Here is a 17,535-nt window from a genome sequence, read left to right as displayed (position 1 = left end):
CAATCCAAAGAAAGTAGGAAGTTAGAAATGCAGTGTAAAGATTGGCCTTGGAAACAGTGTTAAACTTTGCACTCTGTAGGAGGGCTGACTTTTCCTAGCTCTTTATTTCTCAAACACCAGGAGTTCAGGAATAGCTTCAGGACTCTTAAGAGTTTATTTCTGAGACCTCGATGTTATATCATGTAGTGTTATTATCCAATTAATACTGTTATTTCAAAACTTTGTTCTGTCACACCATTGCCAGGTGATCTGAATCAGTGTTCCATTAAGAAAGAAAACTCTTGACAAGCATGATCCAAATAGCAATGAGCAGAAGGGCAGGAGGAAGGCTGCATTGGAGAATTACTGAAAGTGAAAAATAAGAGAACTAATGTGCTTAAAAAGTGAAGTATTTGCTAGAGAGAAGGTAAAAGCTTTTTTTTCTTTACTGAAAAAAAAGGAAGAATTGTTAGAAGATTTGTTTTATCTTCTTTAAAAAGTAGTTTACTCTGTACAGGATGAATCAATAAACAAATAGTTTAGTAGCATCTTGGTTTGATTTTTGCTTATCAGATTTGGGTTATATTTCTCTTTACATTTCCATAGTGTTGGAGTTACTAGCTCCGTAACTAAAAATTAATGCTTAAGTAATTTCTAGGCGTTACAGTAAAGTTATTAATGACTTGCTGAGGAAAAACTGGAAAAACTGAGGAAAAACTCTATATCACTGAAGTCAAGGGAAAATGTGTTTTTTGGTCTGTTCGACTATTAAACCAATACTGAAGATGTACATACCAAGGTTTGGATATGTTAAATGCTCATAATCATGTATTTGTGATATCATGAATGAAATATTAGGTGTTAAACTTATTCTTAGAATTAGAACAGGTGATGCATGTTTAACGGTTTCCTTTTTATGTTCTAGTATCATCAGTATGTTCCTGCTGGATATGATTTTCATGTACACTACTTCTTTTTCTTTCTCCAGATTGGAAGAATAGAAGCATGCTTTCCACTGAGACTTACACCAACACTTGTGATACAGAATGTCTCTAAGTGAGAAGAATAGTGTGGTTTTTGCATATGAGTCTTCAGTACATAGTACCAATGTACTTCTCAGTCTTGATGATCAGAGAAAGCAAGATATTCTTTGTGATGTTACTATTTTAGTGGAAGACCAACGCTTTCGGGCTCACAAAGCTGTGCTAGCAGCTTGCAGTAGTTACTTCCTTTCGAGAATTGTGGGCCAGTTGGATGCTGATCTTATCATCACTTTACCAGAGGAGGTGAGTGTCACTTGCTTCTGTATTTTACCTGTCTGTTCTTCTGATCCATTTTGTTCAAATCTGTTTTACAGTAGGCTGGTGCTAAACTGAGATTAGAAATTAAGGGAAGAGAACTGAAGAGGAAGGAATTTTGGAGTTATAAAGCTGCCATTGATTTGAGGTAAAGGCTAGGCAGATCAGAGGGTATATCACAGACTGACAATAAGTACTGTGCTGGGGAACATGTAGAGTAGAGCTGTTCAATTAAGTGTATATTACTTTTAAAATTGTGTACCAGATTCAAAGCATATGAGCTTGTCAAAAACAGCTGTTTAACATAGACCTCAATTGTTGAAGAAGCACTGCAGAAGTAGTCATCCTATACAACAAGGGAATACTTCTGGAGTAGTAAACAACAAATGAATGGTATTACTATTTCAAGCTTTACACCAGCATCATCGAGGTTTTGTTTAAGAAGGTTTGAATAATACAACCATGCTTATATTCCTTGCTTGCAGCTTACCATTGTTGTTTTCCTTTTGTTCAATTCCCCATCTTTTTTTTTGCATGCATAATTAGCAGCTCGATCTTTTTTTCTACTGTATTTTTATACTTTTAAGACTGAGAAAATGTATTGCAACTACTTGCTTTCTCTTTCCAGTTGAAATCCACACTCTTAAATCAGATTGAATTCAAAGGCATGCAGTGGAAATGAGCCAGAACCTGTCATCCATAGGCAAGAAAATTGATTATTAGATACCTGAAGCATCCAAGACATTTAAAGTTTTCAGTTGGTATTTAGTTAAAAGCATTCAAGACACTTAAAGATTTCAGATGCCATTTACTTAATAGCATTCAAGGCACTTAAAGATTTCAGATGGTATTTATTTAAGAGGCATGAGGCAAACAAATGATTGGATTTTATATTAACCACCGTGCTTGTAAATGAAAAGTCAAGAGCCTCCAAGTGCTCTGTGCCAAGAAGCAGCAGTAAGCTTAAGAGTTAGTTGGTGCGTGATCAATGGTTTTCTGGGAGGTGGCTTTTGATAATCAGCCTGGTGAGGGGGATAGAAATAACATGCCAGTTGTCAGCAAGTCAACTGAAATTATTAAAGTAGGAGGCAAGGTGCATGCCAATGAATATTTGTAGTGACGCAACACTAGTGACTTGTTCACGTAAGAGTGAATTGAGTGCTAAACGTAATGCATCAATATATGCACAGTAAGCCTGTATCTCATTAAAATAATCCTTTTACTATAAGATTCTGTATCCAGAATCTTCCTGATCTGATAACAAAAAGGAAAACCAAGAGGGGTCAGATGGTCTCTTTAAAGAGTTTCCATGATCTTTGCTATTCTCTGATCAATGACTTTGTTACAAACCTATACCATATCATAATATCACTACATTACTTTTACTCAACTTCTTTACTATGTCTGTGCGTTCTTTTTTCCCCTTTTTATTCTTGATAGCTTACTATGTTGGTAGCCTGAATATCTTCCCTATTAAAAGAAAAGTAATGAAAAGAGCTGATAAGGGAGTTAGGGTGATGGGGACACAGTGATCATTTGGAATAAAAGAGAAGAATTAGTGACATGACAAACTTTTGAAATGGTGAAAAATAGGATATTAGAAGAATAAGAAATGTACATCAAAGTTGGAGAGGGGGAACAGTCTGTTGTAAAGCGCTGGTGTTCCCATGGACCTGTGAACTCAACTTGAGTTAAAAGGGAACCAGAGTTTGTAAACAAAATGAAAGAATTTAATAATCCTGATACCATGAGTGAGATGAGTCCTCATAAGTCTACAGTTTAAGAGCATCGTTTAGCATTACTGATGTAAGAAGCAAAAATACTAGTGATTAAGAGATAAGATTCACTTAGATCTCATCATCTACTTGATAAGTTGCTGAATCTGAAAATGTTTTTGAGCTTGTCTTCTGGGAACTGCTGAATACTTTGAAATGAGTCAGTTTATGAAGCTGCATATATGAGAGAGACAAATACTAATCACGTGGTTTAGTTAAAAAATTCTTAACCCTTTTAATCATCCAAAGTATTTGAAATTTAAAATGAAAGACACCAGTCCACAATCTGAAATGCCAATATATTTTTGGCTTTAGATTTGTTCATATACATTATATTGTCAAAACAAACTACTGTCATGTTGCTGTCTGTTCTTTCTGCTGTTGTTTTCCTACCAATGTTTTTACTAAGAATTCAAATTTGAGCCAAAAATGCAAATGAAATCTAATGGCTTCTGCAAGACCTGATTTTTAGGATCAGTCAGTCCAAGAGTCATTCTAGTCTATTTTGTTCGAGGATAGACATCTAGATATGTCTAAGAGAAAGTATAAGGGGTATAGTGTTTTTTCTCTTATATTTATTGCTAAAAAATGAAATCTGCCTTATGTAGGAAAAACAGTTCTGAAATATTGTACTTGTTTTGTTTGGTTATGTGCATAAGTGCAATTTGTTTGTAAACCTACTACAATGATTTGTTGGCTGTACTAGGTTTGAATAATTCTTGAAAACATATGGATGAACTGTCTTTTCCCTGCCCATATTGTTAGGGATGAATTAATGTGATGGCGTAATCAGTATTCTTGTCTCCAGAGAATACTTGAAACACTATTTTAAGAATTCTTTACAACAAGGTCACAAGATTTTATTTCAGAATGTTCTTTTGCTGAACTGTCTCTGTGCAGATCCCTTCAGCTGCCTTTCATGTGGTATTTGTTTTTTTTTTTTTAAAAAGGAACTCAACTGATTCCTAAATCAAATTGTATTGTATAGTAAACTGTCTTGCTGGCAGAAGAATTCAGTATAGTTTATGCATTAATATGGCACTTTATTCAGCATAAAGCCCTGTTCTTTTAAAATTAAGCCCACGCTCTGGTACCTTTCTTGAGTTTGAGTAGTAATAATGAACATATTGCTTCATCTTCTCTTTGCAGAGAGGCTAGTTGAGGTATCACGTAACTTGTAATATGATGGTCTGTTTACACTTTCCTGCATGATTCCTTAGTAACTTTTTCTTGTGTAGAACTTGTGATGATACAGTTTTGCTCATCTTTGAGTTCCCTTTTAGGTACCTGTTCTGCAGTAGAAACTGAGGTGATAATGATGGAACTGTTCCAGTAAACCTATGTACTCCAAAGAGGCTTTAAAATGAGAATAACTGCTGTTGTGTAGGGTTTTAGGTACCATTCTTTACATCCACGGGAAGAAGAAAGGAATAGAGTGGATACAGTAACAAATAAGTGGTCAAATTCCATTATTTCAAAAACTTTGATATCAGCGATGCATTAAGCTGAGCCAATAGCAGTAATTGGTCTTCAAATAAATGATTAATGCCAGCAGCATCTTGATCTTATTGTAGGGTAATTCATGCGTAACTTCAGTTGGAAAGATATTTTTGTAAAATTGGAGTTCAGTTACTGGTTTTCAGCGTACAGCAATATTTTTCACTATTTAAAAGATTTATCACAGCAGAGAAGAAAATTGCCATAAAATATACAGAATAAAAATGTATCAGAAGGTTTGTTTTACAATGAGTGTGGCCAGATTTCCTCTGTGGAACAACCCTGTTGCTTTTCTCTTGTTCTCTATCTTGATGACATGGTTTACACACTGGTAAATGTGAGTTCTGCGTGTTTAAACCCATTTACAACACTGGTGCTGCAACTGGAAACTTGGCAACTGAATTGCCCGGTGTACTGGAATTGGAAATACAGAGCCTTGTTCTCTTTCATACTATATTTCCTGGTCGAGAGGAAGTGAGTGAGAGTTGGTCATGGTTTCATCGTGAAGGAAGTTGGCCTTACTAATATTCTTTTTTTTTTTTTTTTAAATAGGTAACACTTAAAGGATTTAGTCCCTTGCTTCAGTTTGCATACACAGCTAAACTTATTTTAAATAAAGACAATGTGTCTGAAGTTTGCAAGTGTGCTGAATTCTTGGGCGTACACAACATTGAAGAGTCCTGCTTCCAGTTTCTCAAATTCAAATTTTTGGACTGTAAATCGGATCAGCAGGAATGTCCTAGGAAGAAATGTTGTACGCAACATTGTAAGAAAGCAAACCCTAAAATTGGCAATGTGGATGATGGAGACCTAGAAATAGATGATGAAGCAGAAGAACTTATAGAAAAAGAATATATTCAAACATGTCACACAAAGCTCTGTAAAGATGAAGAAAATCCTAAAACATCACCTGCTCTCCAAGATAATACCAATCAAATGGGTGATCCATCACATTTAGAAAAGGGTAACATCTCCAGCTCATCTTCCCAATGTCCAAAGTATAGGAAATTCCAGAAAGCTTTTGGAAATGACAAGGTTCATACTACAGAGTCCAATTCCAGTATTAAAGACACTCAGGTGCCATCGATTGCAACTTTTCTCGAGAAGGAAATATCTGATAATGATGGCACACGAAAAGCTCAGGAGTGTGTACCTATGCAGCTGGTCTCAAAATGTGAAGAGACTCAGGTAAAAATGGAAGAAGGGGAGGAAGATGCTGAGGAAAAGGAAGAGTTGAAGAGGGATTCTGTGACTCAGAGTGTGTCATGTCCTGTGGAGAAAATTGATGTTGCTGCTTTCCCTCAAAACACTGCTGCACCTCATGGACTTAATTCTGTGTCTTTTTTGCATACATGTGAGCAATATGGTAACTTGAATTTCAGTGGTGTACAAAACAACACGGTCTTAGCTGAAAAAACTGCAACAAGTACTGGAGTTGGGAATGACAAAACTGAAGGTCAAGATGATGCACCTTTGAAGGTTGATTTGTGCACTAGAGAAGCCATTAACATTACGTCAGCTGGTGATCGAAGCAGTGTGGAGAGAGAGATAGCAGAACATCTAGCAAAAGGGTTCTGGAGTGATATTTACAGTACAGAGCCCTGCCAAATCCATTTACAGTCTGCAGTTCTGAAAGAATGCTCAGAGCCTGTATATTCGGGGAAGAAATCAGAGTGTCCATGGCTGGGTATCAGGATCAGTGAAAGCCCTGAACCTTGCTCTCAACGAACTTTTACAACGTTGAATTCTGTCAACTGCCCCTTCATAAGTAACCTTAGTACCGAAGGATGCTCCAACAGCTCTGAAATAAGCAGTGGAGATTATGTTCAGGGACAACAGCAAGAACAGTGTCCCTATAACTATGTGATAAGTTTAGGAGAGGATTCGGAAACTGACACCGAGGGAGACAGTGAATCCTGTTCAGCAAGAGAACAAGAATGTGAGGTAAGAACATCCTTGTGTATTCTTCGCTTCCAAGTCTTTTAAGTCCCTATTCAGAAGCCCGAGTCCTGTTATTTTGTTGTGGTTGCTTGTTCTAAAAACTTGGGAAATTAAACTTAAAATTACCATTTGAAGATCTATGTGGGAAATCACTGTTGATTCAGGGAGACTTAAGAGTTTTGTTGGGTATTGAAGTGCCAGATGCTTAGGTATTCGATCTCTTCAGATATTTCTGTGGAACAACTTGATCAAAAGGTGTTAGGAGTATTTTAAACCACAGCATATGGATTCTTTTTTTTTTTTTCCTACTTCAGTTAAACATAACTAAATTTCATGGTCTGTTTTCTAGAAGCTTAAAACACTCCTGTTTTTGTTTTGAAGTGAGAAGGCAAAATGAAAATTGAATTTCCAAGTTGCCTACAGTAGCTGTGTATTTAAAACTACTTTAATAGCATCACCTTCTCCAGAACTTTGGCTATACTTGTTCCCTTGAAATGCAGAAACTATTTGATGCTGCTTTCCTACATGTCACTGCTTTGGTAGCATTGTAGACAGATGCTGTAAGTAGTCAAATCTCAAAAAGATTTACTGTGTAAATAGAATGACTTCTGTCACAGTTCCTAGAATTGTAGAATTGCAATGCAACTCTGTATGGTGGGACCTTACTGAGACTTAAAATAAGTGAAAGCTGCCATTTCTGTAGAAGGTTGTCAGGCCATAAAGGGCCAGATTTGGCTTAAAAACATTCCTCATCTTTATATTAAAAAGAAGAAAATGGCATCATAGCTTAAGGTAATACTTTGCCCGTTTGTTTGTCTATTAACCAGTGATAGCCAAACACAAGAAGGGTGGTAGTTTTTTTATTTGCTTTTTAAACAAATTCCAGAACTTTAACCACTGCAAGGTAACATTTTACTGTTTAATGTACTCAAATAGAGGGATTAAAATAGTGTCTTTAGTTGGGTGCTTAATAAAACCTGACACTTCTTTTGTAAAGATGGCTTTCGGTATTTATGAGGACTGTATGATCTGCATGTTTCTGATACCTGCTTCCGTAGCCCAGGTGTACATACTACCTACATAGACTGACTTAGTAGCAACAGCCTGATTCTTCTCCAGCATTAAGAATTATAAAACAAATACTAACTGCCAGTAACTTCTCTACTTTAAGTGCCTGTTTCATACTAACTCTTCCTACAGTGAAGTATAAAAATAGATACAGAACACACTCTTAGTGGCAGGTTAGAGGAAACTTCAGACTGCATAACAATTCTTGACACCTATTTTATGCACCACCTAACCATAACTTAGTTTTACAATGTATCACCTAAGTGATTTGCTGTACACAGGGATCAATTTTTGGTTTTACTCTCAACGTTCTTTTGAAGATCTAGTGTAAATGTGCTCAGTTATTTCTCCCATTCTTGAGCTCATCCCTTTGAAACCCCTGGATTTTATCCACCTCATCTGATGGCTATATTACTTTGCTCTTGCTTCTGAGATTAAGGAAGGAAGATAAGTGTTGTGATAATGCTTATAATTGTAAGACTTGAATTGACCTGTTGGAGTATGTGGAAACCAGTTTCACCTTTGACTTACAACTGTATCTTACATTCTAGGTAAAACTGCCATTTAATGCACAAAGGATTATCTCACTTTCCAGAAATGACTTCCAGTCATTTCTGAAAATGCATAAATTAACTCCTGAACAGTTGGACTGTATTCATGATATCCGAAGGCGAAGTAAAAATAGAATCGCAGCACAGCGATGTCGTAAGAGGAAACTTGACTGCATACAGAATCTTGAATCTGAAATCGAAAAACTGGTATGTATAAATATTCATTAGTAATATTAATTTGAGTCTTTCTTTAAATGTCATCTTTGGATATGTGCCAGCAGCTTGAGGTGGCTTATTTTATCCACTTAAGACAAAATAAAGCTCAGAGAACTTTCAGTCTTAAAACAGATGACTTCTTAATAACAGTTTTAAATTTTTCTTTGCCTACTCTAAAATGCATGCTTTTCCTCTGTTTTTCTGTGGTAAAATTTTATCACAGCATAATCCTTTGTGAAGGCTGTTTCAGAACTGCCATCAGTATTGAGCTTAATTACACAGAATGATTCCCACACTGTCATCTCATTCTGCTCAGTGTTCTACCTCTCTGTACTTTCTTGCTTTGTGCTTTTTTTCTTCAACTCGTTATATGGCTCATGGTCAAGTTTACTGTTACAGTATTGTTGGTAATGTCCTTGTAACATACCAGCACAGGCTGGGAAACAATTTCTTGAGTCTTGAATCTTAAAAGTGAGACATGTGCAGAAAGGCAGAAGACAGAGCAGAATGCAGGAAGTTGCTTGCAGTTTTATCAGTTTTATCAAGATCGTAGCTGAGGAATTAATGCATCCAAATTTCTCTACAGGCATCTGTTTACATATTTGCTACTCCTTTAAAGTGACAAATGCGTAGCTTCAGACAGCTGTGCGTGATCTGAAGTTCTTCTGGCAGGAAAGTTGTTGTGAATGGCTTTTTTCTACTGTTTGTTTCTGACCCTCTCATCTCAGTTTTGTTGTTGATTACACGAGATGAACTAAAAAGTTAGGTTTACTGTACTTTTAATTTGTGTCTGGTGATTAAGATTTTGTGCTCCATGTAGGTGAATGTAGTATCTGCATCAGGAGCATATGTAGTCACGTAAGCACGTTTTTTTCCTTCTGACCTTGAAGTGAAAAAGAAAATAAAACTAGAGCAAAGGACCACAGGCTAGAAACTTATTTTCAAGAAATGCTTTGTCTTTCACAATTTTTTTTTCTGCAGCAAATGCGAGACTTTGAGGGAAGGCTGAGAGTGCCATACAACCCTGATGAGTTGACAGAGCAAGTCCATTCAGTGTGCTGAATGAAGATATTCAAGTAGGGAGGGAAATCAGGTGGTTGTGCTAATAAAAACAAATTATATTACTCAGGCTAAGCAAGGAGCTGTTTCTGACATTTCAGAACTTTGTTTCTGTCATCTTATGCGATTTCTGTTTGTTTTGTAACTTCGTCAACATTGTGCAACAGTTTGGGGAGAAAAATTTAAAGACATGATTCATCTGCAAGATTAGACCTGTAGTTGACTAAACGATAATTATAGTGTAATATCCTTTTTTTCTGTGGACCTACATTAGAACAGAATGAACGTCTGCTGTTTGACAGATTGCTGTGCGAGCGCTAGACAATGAGCATTGAGAATTGTGAGGTGAGGCCTGAGTTCTGAATTGTGCTCTAGGCACAAATGTTTCCTGTCACTTTTTTTTTTCCCCGAGTGGGTAAGTTTCTTTAGAACTTGTTGAGAAGATGATGTTTGGAGCTGTTGAGAGTGTTAGGGTAGCTGATGTTGTGCTCTGTCAAACTTGTGGAAGTTGTGCACAAATACAGAAACTGAGAGACTTGTCTAGGCATAAGTTTTGGGTGGCTGGAAGAAGAGACATCTGAAAAGTGTTGTGTGGTACACACCCAGCTTGCTTTGTGCATGGGGACTCCTGCCTCCTTTCTGCTTTTCCAGGCCAATCTTGGGTCTCAGAAGCTGCTCTTCCCACGGTATTCTCTGTGATGTGGCTCTGAGAGAGGATAATGAGGTATAGCTATACTTGGAAAACTTTGGACAGGTAGATAATACTGTGTGCTGTTAGGAAATATTATTTGGCAAAACTACCCATACTGGTTTCCAGTATATGCAGCATGTTGTCTTGTATGGATGTCTGAGTTGTTGCTTATCAGGTTTTTGTTTTTCTCAGATTAAAACGTAATATTTGTGGTGTATTCTTGAGAAACCCCTTTATCTGGGGCAGACATTAACCCCTTGCATTAGTAGAGGCTGGAGACTGGCTGGGGAGTAGCTTTGCTGAAAGGGCCCTGGGGGAGTGTTCTGGGCATGAGCATGAGTCAACAGCTGAGCATGAGTCAACAGCTTGTCCAGGCTGAAAAAAGGCTGTCAGCATCCTGGATTGTATTAACAGGAGCACAGCCAGTGGTTTGAGGGCAGTGATTGCGCTCCTATACTTAACACTCATAAGACTGAATCCAGAATACGGTGCCCAGTTTCGCCACCGCCCTCCCTGTGCTAGAAGGACCTCGACAAATGAATAAGGTTAGGAGTGGGGTCCCCAGGGCATTCAAGGCTGAAGTACTCGTGTGAGGAGAGGCAGATGAAATGGGGCTGCTTCTGCTCGGGGAGAGATGGTTGTGGAGAGAGATAATAGCCACCTGCCCACATCTGGGGGGAAGTCATCAAGATGATGTAGCTGTTGGGAATGGGAGTACTCCTGCCTCCTAGCAGGTAGTGTTATTTGCAGCACAGGAGCTGGAGACACTGTCATAAAGAGAAATAGGTTTCAACTGGATATATGGAAACCCATTTACCAATGGGGATGGGCAGGCAATGGAGGAGGTTACCCATAGAGGTTGTGTGGGCTCTGTCGTAGGAGGTTTTCATGACTTTTCATGACACCACTGGACAAACCCCTGAGCAGACTGATCTTACTCAGAGGTGACTTTGTGCTCAGTGGGAGGCTGGACTACAGACCTCCCGAGGTACCTTCCCATCCAAGTGATTCTGCGAATCTGAAAGTCTTATGTTAAGCTCCACTTACATGCAAACAAAAGTAGTACTGTGTTGAATCGAACTGCTCTCTGAGAGAACTGGATTTAGTCATTTCTCTTGACCAGCTCTGTACAGAAGACCATCTTTGACCCTGGGTCTGGCAGGGGTGGAGTTAAATTCCCCACAGCAGCCCATGGAGTGTTGTGTTCTGCAGCTGCAGCTAGAACAGCCCTGATATCGCACCAGTGTTTGGTCTATTGCTGAGCAGGCTTGGCACAGCATCAAAACTCTCCTCCCTTTTTTCTTTTTCCTTTAAACGATCCTTATCTCAACCTGCAAGCCTTTGTTTGCAGTCATATTTTCTCCTCCCCATACCTCTTCCTTTGACGATGTCAGTTGGTCATTGGTGTGAAACCATGACAGATCCTCCTCGTATAGTCCATGCAATCTTTGCTGATTGACCTTTGAGGTGAGCCTTTGTGTTCCTGTTTTTCACTCCTGTTCTGTATGTGCGAATACACATGGGCCTCTCAGGGAAAGGTTGGCTTCATAGAAGCAGTTCTTTCAGAACACCTGTATGCATATCCACCTACCTTGTACTTTCTGACACCAGTTTTAGACTGTGGGAACTTGTGAGGGGGGGCAGAGTAAAGGACAGCTGGCCTCAAGAAACACTACTTCCTTGGAGATCCCATGGCTCAGGAGGAGGATGTGTCACTGTGTGACAGGCCATAGCTGTGATCTGAAATGCAACTGAGATCTTGTTATATATACTATAGCAAGGAGAAATGCATGACCTAAATAGGTTCTTCACCAGCAGTGAGAGTTCTTAATTTGATGATTATTCTGACTTCCTAGTTAGCATTACTTTGCAGTACTAATATAATGCAGCTAAAATTGAAATGCATTAACTTTTTAACAACTTAAGTTCTCCACCCACATCTTACACTGGGAAAAAATATTTCTCAGTGTTGAAGTTTGTGTTAAGCAACAGTTCAGATTATTTCATCAGTCCATGCTGCACAGCTGAGTGACTCTGCATACCCAAAATGTACGCTTCAGATTAGGAGATCTGGCAAAGCTGCACTCTTTCTAATCACTTTCAGCAAAAGAGGCTGGCAAAAACTGCTTCCCTTGCAAAGTGCTGCTTAACACTAGTGAATTCTTTCAAAACGAAATTGTGGAGGTTGCAGTATGAGTTTCTCCTGCAAGAAGGAATGTGAGAAGAAATAAGAGTAATATTTCTAAGAATGAATTGATGTAACCCATAGTGATTTATTTCTCAAAAGCTATTTAAAACTTCGTGCAGAAACTGAAATGTGTGTCTTCAAAACTCTGCCTTTTTAAATTAACTATAGAACTAAAAATGTTTCTTCTTTCAGCTACTTCATTTGGGTCTTATTTCCTGTCCTTTGTTTCCTCATTTTCTTTTCCTCTAGACATTGCTTGTTTACATCATTAGGCTAGCCCCTTAGTTTTCCATGTCCTTGCGTCTTCAACTAGTTGTACCAGAAGTCTCAGGAAAGATTATGGTGTTGAAGTAAAATAAATCTTCCTATTCTACTTCAGAAACAATTCTGAAGTCCATTGTTTGTTCTGTGGTGGGCTTAGTACTTCCTGAGTATTGAATTTATTTTCATCTAACAGAGTAGTATCAATACTGAAAATGTGATGTCTGTTTTTTTTACGCTTAAATTTTCAATGTAAAATATCCATGGAAACTGTTCTGCTTAATGTTTGTTTGACCTAACAGGGCTGGTAACAGTGTAGATATGTTATCCTGTAGAACTAGTGTTTTGGGAATATTTACAGTAAGTGGAACTAGGTTTCATTTAATTAGTAAGTGTTATTCTTTTAGCTGTCAGCATTAGTTTTGAAGAACTTTGTTTTGAAAAGACACTTCAAATAGCTGAGTTAATGCTTCAAGATGGGTAGGATTGTTCTTTTAGTAGGCATTTGGTTGTGTTATTGTTGATCTTACAGTCTGCTGAAACAGCAGGAATTTGGCAATGTTATTTACAGATTTGTTTTATTTTTTGTGTGTTAAAATGTATGCTAAAAAGCTATTTCTTCTTTGCAGCAAAATGAGAAAGAAAACTTGTTGAAGGAGAGAAATCACATTCTGTCAACTCTGGGTGAGACAAAGCAGAATTTGACTGGACTTTGCCAGCAGGTGTGTAAGGAAGCAGCCTTGAGTCATGAGCAAATACAAATACTTGCGAAATATTCTTCCTCAGATTGTCCGCTTTCATTTTTATTCCCGGAGAGAGAACGAACAGCGCCATCTGATAGCGAGCTCGCAATACCAATGGGTCTAGAACTAGCAGATGGCCTTTCAGGTGTTACGTCTACAAACGAGCAGAGTTCCTGTTATCAGTGTGTGAAAGGTGTGTGTGATGCACCATATGATCAAGTACAAGAACTGCATCCAGCTTCTGTAAGAACACTGGAGAAAACTTCACTCGTGGAACAGAGTGGACAGAGTGGTGCTATCACAGACTTCTGTCAGCAAATGACTGACAAATGCACTACAGATGAGTAAATCTATTCTCTTCCTATTGCCAGCCTCTCAACGTTGTGATTTAAAGCAAGATTGAGCATTATCCTAAAGTAATTTACAAAGTGAAAGTTAAGAGGAAGCTTTCTTTTAAAACTACATTGGCAATTATATACATGGTCATTATATTACTTGGCAAGCTTTGGGTTTGCTCTGTGTAGTTCGAGTGTAATTTGTACGTGTTAGCCTTGGAGCTTTTTCTGTGTGGTGATGGCAAGGAATGTTCCAGTAAGTTGTTTGAAAGTATAAACTTTGTGCACAGATGTTCGTTTGTGAGGAAGCTTTCATTCAGGTATCAAGTAGCCTTCACTCTGGTTTATGTCACAGTACCTAATGCCACTCTACATCTCAAGATTCCTAACGTGTTTATGCACAATGACTTCTGTACATGGAGTACTTATCTGTTTAAGATGTCTTTTTTCTTCTGGCAGACAAACTTTAAGAAGCGTGTATAGCTTTATAAATGTTTGTTTTGTAGATGGGTTAGGATAACATGACATTATGAGGAGATTCTGCCAAATACTCTCTGGAACAGCTAACTGCTTCCTGCTGTTCACATCCCTGTACCAGAGCCACCTTTTATTGAATATTTGCCTTTGTCTTAGCTTTCCCATGTGTAGTTAAGATGGGAACAGCGGAGATGCTGCAGTATACTGCTCTTCCTCTGTTTATTTTTTGTGAGAGAAATAACGTACTGGAAGGGCAGAAGCTTGAAACTGGTAGAGTTCCTTGCTTATACAGTGTGCATTGGATCCTCTCGCATCTGAATCCCAGGTGCTTGTTAAAATTCATTGATGTACAGTAACTTACTATCCTAGCACCTTTTGAGCTTGCTGCTGTTAGTGATGAGATGGAATTGAAGTATTGTGGAAGTTTAAGGACAAGTGGCTTTGTTTTTAATTATGGTATTGAGGCACCAAATTCTTCAGAACTTCAGTGCCTAATTGCATTTTAAGTAATCTCTAAGTCTATAATCTCTTAAGTCTAATTGCCCTCTGATCACTGGGACCAGTAAAGATCTATTTCAGAATTTTAATCTTCAGGAAAATTTTATGGCTAAACCTGTAGTGCATTTTCAATGGCTTGTGTTATAAGTATAGATGTATAAAAAGTATAATAAGGAGAAGAGCTAGAGAGATTTCTTTTATTTACTTTATGAAGGAGAAATTCAGCCACTAAAATAAGAGAAATGGCAAGTAATCCCCCCCCTTTTTTAAGAAGACTTTTACTTGGAAGTAGATGCATATTGTATACTGATGATTGCTTTGTTATTTAGATGTTGTTCTTACACCAGAACTAAGTATTGAACCTCACCACAGAAAACTTCGTTTTTGCTGGTTTACAAAACATGAAGAATCTTGTACAAGCCAGTGGAATTCTTCATTTCCTACCTCAGAGTGTATATTAGCTGTTTGTGTCTTCGTGTGCATGTACAGTAGGCAGCGACTAGAGCAAAGGACTATTGTAAATACTACTTCGTGTTTTGTTTTTTTTTTCTTGCAGTGAGACAAAACTTGCTAACGAAACTGTTTGGCAAGGATCTTTTTTTAATTCTCTTCCTCTTAGCAGGTAACATAGCATTAATAAATAAAGACTATTAGGCCACTTATTTAAAACAAAATTGACAGACTTCAACAGTACTTCTTGTAACCAGCACCTAATACAAGTGACTACACTACCTCACTTATGTGATTGAAAGTTAATTCAAATCTCTAGTGATATCCTTGGATTTTCGTCATATATCATATTTTAAGGGGAAAAATTATGTTAATGGAATATAGCTTGTATAAATCAGTGCTTGCAGTAACTGAAGTTCAGAAATAAATACTTGCAGACAAATATTGCAGACATCATGAGAGTTCTTCTGCTTTGGAAACATTTTCAGATAATCAAATTGAAATTCTTTTAAATGACTAGGATTTATATACGTTGATCCTGTATATGTATTACTCATGAAGCTCTCTGTGTCTGTTCTCCAGCATCTGTATATTCCTGATTAATTTAATCCTGCCTCCCTCGTGTACTGCCATCATGGGCAGTATATTATCTTAAGTGTCCATTTTAATTAGTAAGCAAGCCAACAGAAGAGTAAAAATTAAAGTCCCAAACCCTCTACTGTCTATCACTTTTTAAAGTTGTTGATATTTGAAACGACATGGATAATGACATTAAAGCATTGTCCTATAATACATGTACTCTAAAATAGAATTTCTTGGGTTAAATATGTTTTGTTATAAACTGATGGAGCAAGTATATAGAGAGTGGCTGGCTGGGAACTTAATATATATCCAGTGGCCCATACCCCGACTCACCTGGCTGTGAATGAAACAAAGTCTGTGACAACCAGGTCCAGAGGCTGGAATATCCACCAAGAAGAGTTGTGCTCCACTGCCATGGTCTGATCAGCCATGTCTGAATTCCATCTAGCAAATGTTGCAGGGCTTCCAGTGCAGAAGTTACAGCTGTCGTTTCATGTTGGGTTCAGATAAAATTTGTGTCATGTATTTAAATCTATTATGAACTTGTTGAAGTTTGAGGGTAGGTTTTTGCCTAACCAGCTGCATCTAAATAATTTTTAAAATATTTATTTAATACAGTAGACATACAAGTTGCATGTTGACTTCTATAGGCTATATCATCAACTTGCAAAAGTTAAGAATGAATGACAATTTTATGATACCGAATTCTCAGGTAAATGTTTTGGAGTTTTTCCAGTAAAGAAATAGTCAATTTTGAAATTGTACAATACTTTGTTAAAGCATGTTTTAAAATACTTTGGACAGAATATCTAAAAGCCATAAGAGTATGGTGGCATACAGATTGTAAAATAAACAGATAATTACAACAGTTGATTTTGTATCTTTCATAATTCAATATTTTCTAAGACTACAATAAAAACCACTATCCTTTCTACAATGGCTTTTCTTTTTTTGTACAAATCTTTTGCGGTGACAATGTTTATTGGTGTATTATTAACTTCTGTAGTACTATTAAAACATTTCTGAAAGTAGTAGCAAAATAATTTATATGGTCTATAAATTCCTGAATAGTACACACAGTAGCAAACATTACTAAGTTGGAATAAATTTCCTGCAAGTTCATTTGATGTTTGTGTCCTGTTCTGTTTGAGTGGGTTTTCTTCTCCGGGGAACTTTGAGTCTCTGATTTGGAAAGAGAGAAAAGAGCTAAATAGCTGGTTAATAGGATGCTGTATAGGTTTGGTTCAAGAAAAAGTACAAATGACTGTGTGTATAGTCCAGATGAGTGCATGAGATAGAGGTGGAAGCATCTTTGCAACTGTAGATAAGGTAGGTCCTATTAAGTAATTAGGATTGCAGAAGAGCTTTCCTTTGAGAAACTACATTTATCTGTATCTCCCTCTGTACCTCCTAAACAGTTAACTGTAATACGGGATCTGACCTTTCAGTACTGTGACTCACCTTATTCAGAAAGCTTTTCTTTAGAAGTTTTTGTAACGTGCATTTGGCACTTCAGTCTGACGTTGTTTGATCCTACAGCAGATGCGTCATTAAAAGTGAAAGCAGTCATTTTAGGAGGGAAAAGCTGGAAAGTAAGATGATGGATTAGAAGGCTTAACTTGCTGCTTATAATGGGTAGGGCAGAAAACTGTTTTTTTCAAGGTAGTTTTGTCCTTGAAATTCATTGTCACTTGGATTTAGTCTGTAGGTGTTTCATATGTTTCTTGACTTTAAGAGTCAAGTTGTTATCTTTCACAAAAAAAGTTACCATGGTTCCTCTTTGAGGAAACTAAAATCTCAGTGCAAGGCTCTGTGATGTTTAAAACTCCTCTTAATATTCAGAAAGAAACAACAACTGCAATGAAAGCTAAAGGGTACATACACCAGAGATCAGGACTGTACATTTAGTTCTGCCTCTGGATCTTC

At 37.4% G+C, this 17,535-nt stretch overlaps 1 protein-coding gene across 1 annotated transcript; it reads left to right on the top strand.

Moving 5' to 3' along the window:
* The first annotated feature begins 261 nt into the window (after positions 1–261).
* On the top strand, positions 262–16,691 carry BACH1 (BTB domain and CNC homolog 1). The gene is made up of 5 exons (XM_032203480.1): positions 262–406; positions 968–1,265; positions 5,102–6,493; positions 8,110–8,316; positions 13,154–16,691. Exons 2-5 carry the CDS (start codon positions 1,026–1,028, stop codon positions 13,613–13,615), a joined length of 2,301 nt encoding a protein of 766 aa, XP_032059371.1. The 5' UTR covers positions 262–406; positions 968–1,025; the 3' UTR covers positions 13,616–16,691.
* Positions 16,692–17,535: the final 844 nt, after the last annotated feature.

This window comes from Aythya fuligula, chromosome 1 (assembly GCF_009819795.1).
Source record: "Aythya fuligula isolate bAytFul2 chromosome 1, bAytFul2.pri, whole genome shotgun sequence".
NCBI lineage: Eukaryota > Metazoa > Chordata > Aves > Anseriformes > Anatidae > Aythya > Aythya fuligula.
This window is presented reverse-complemented; position numbering and strand designations above follow the sequence as displayed.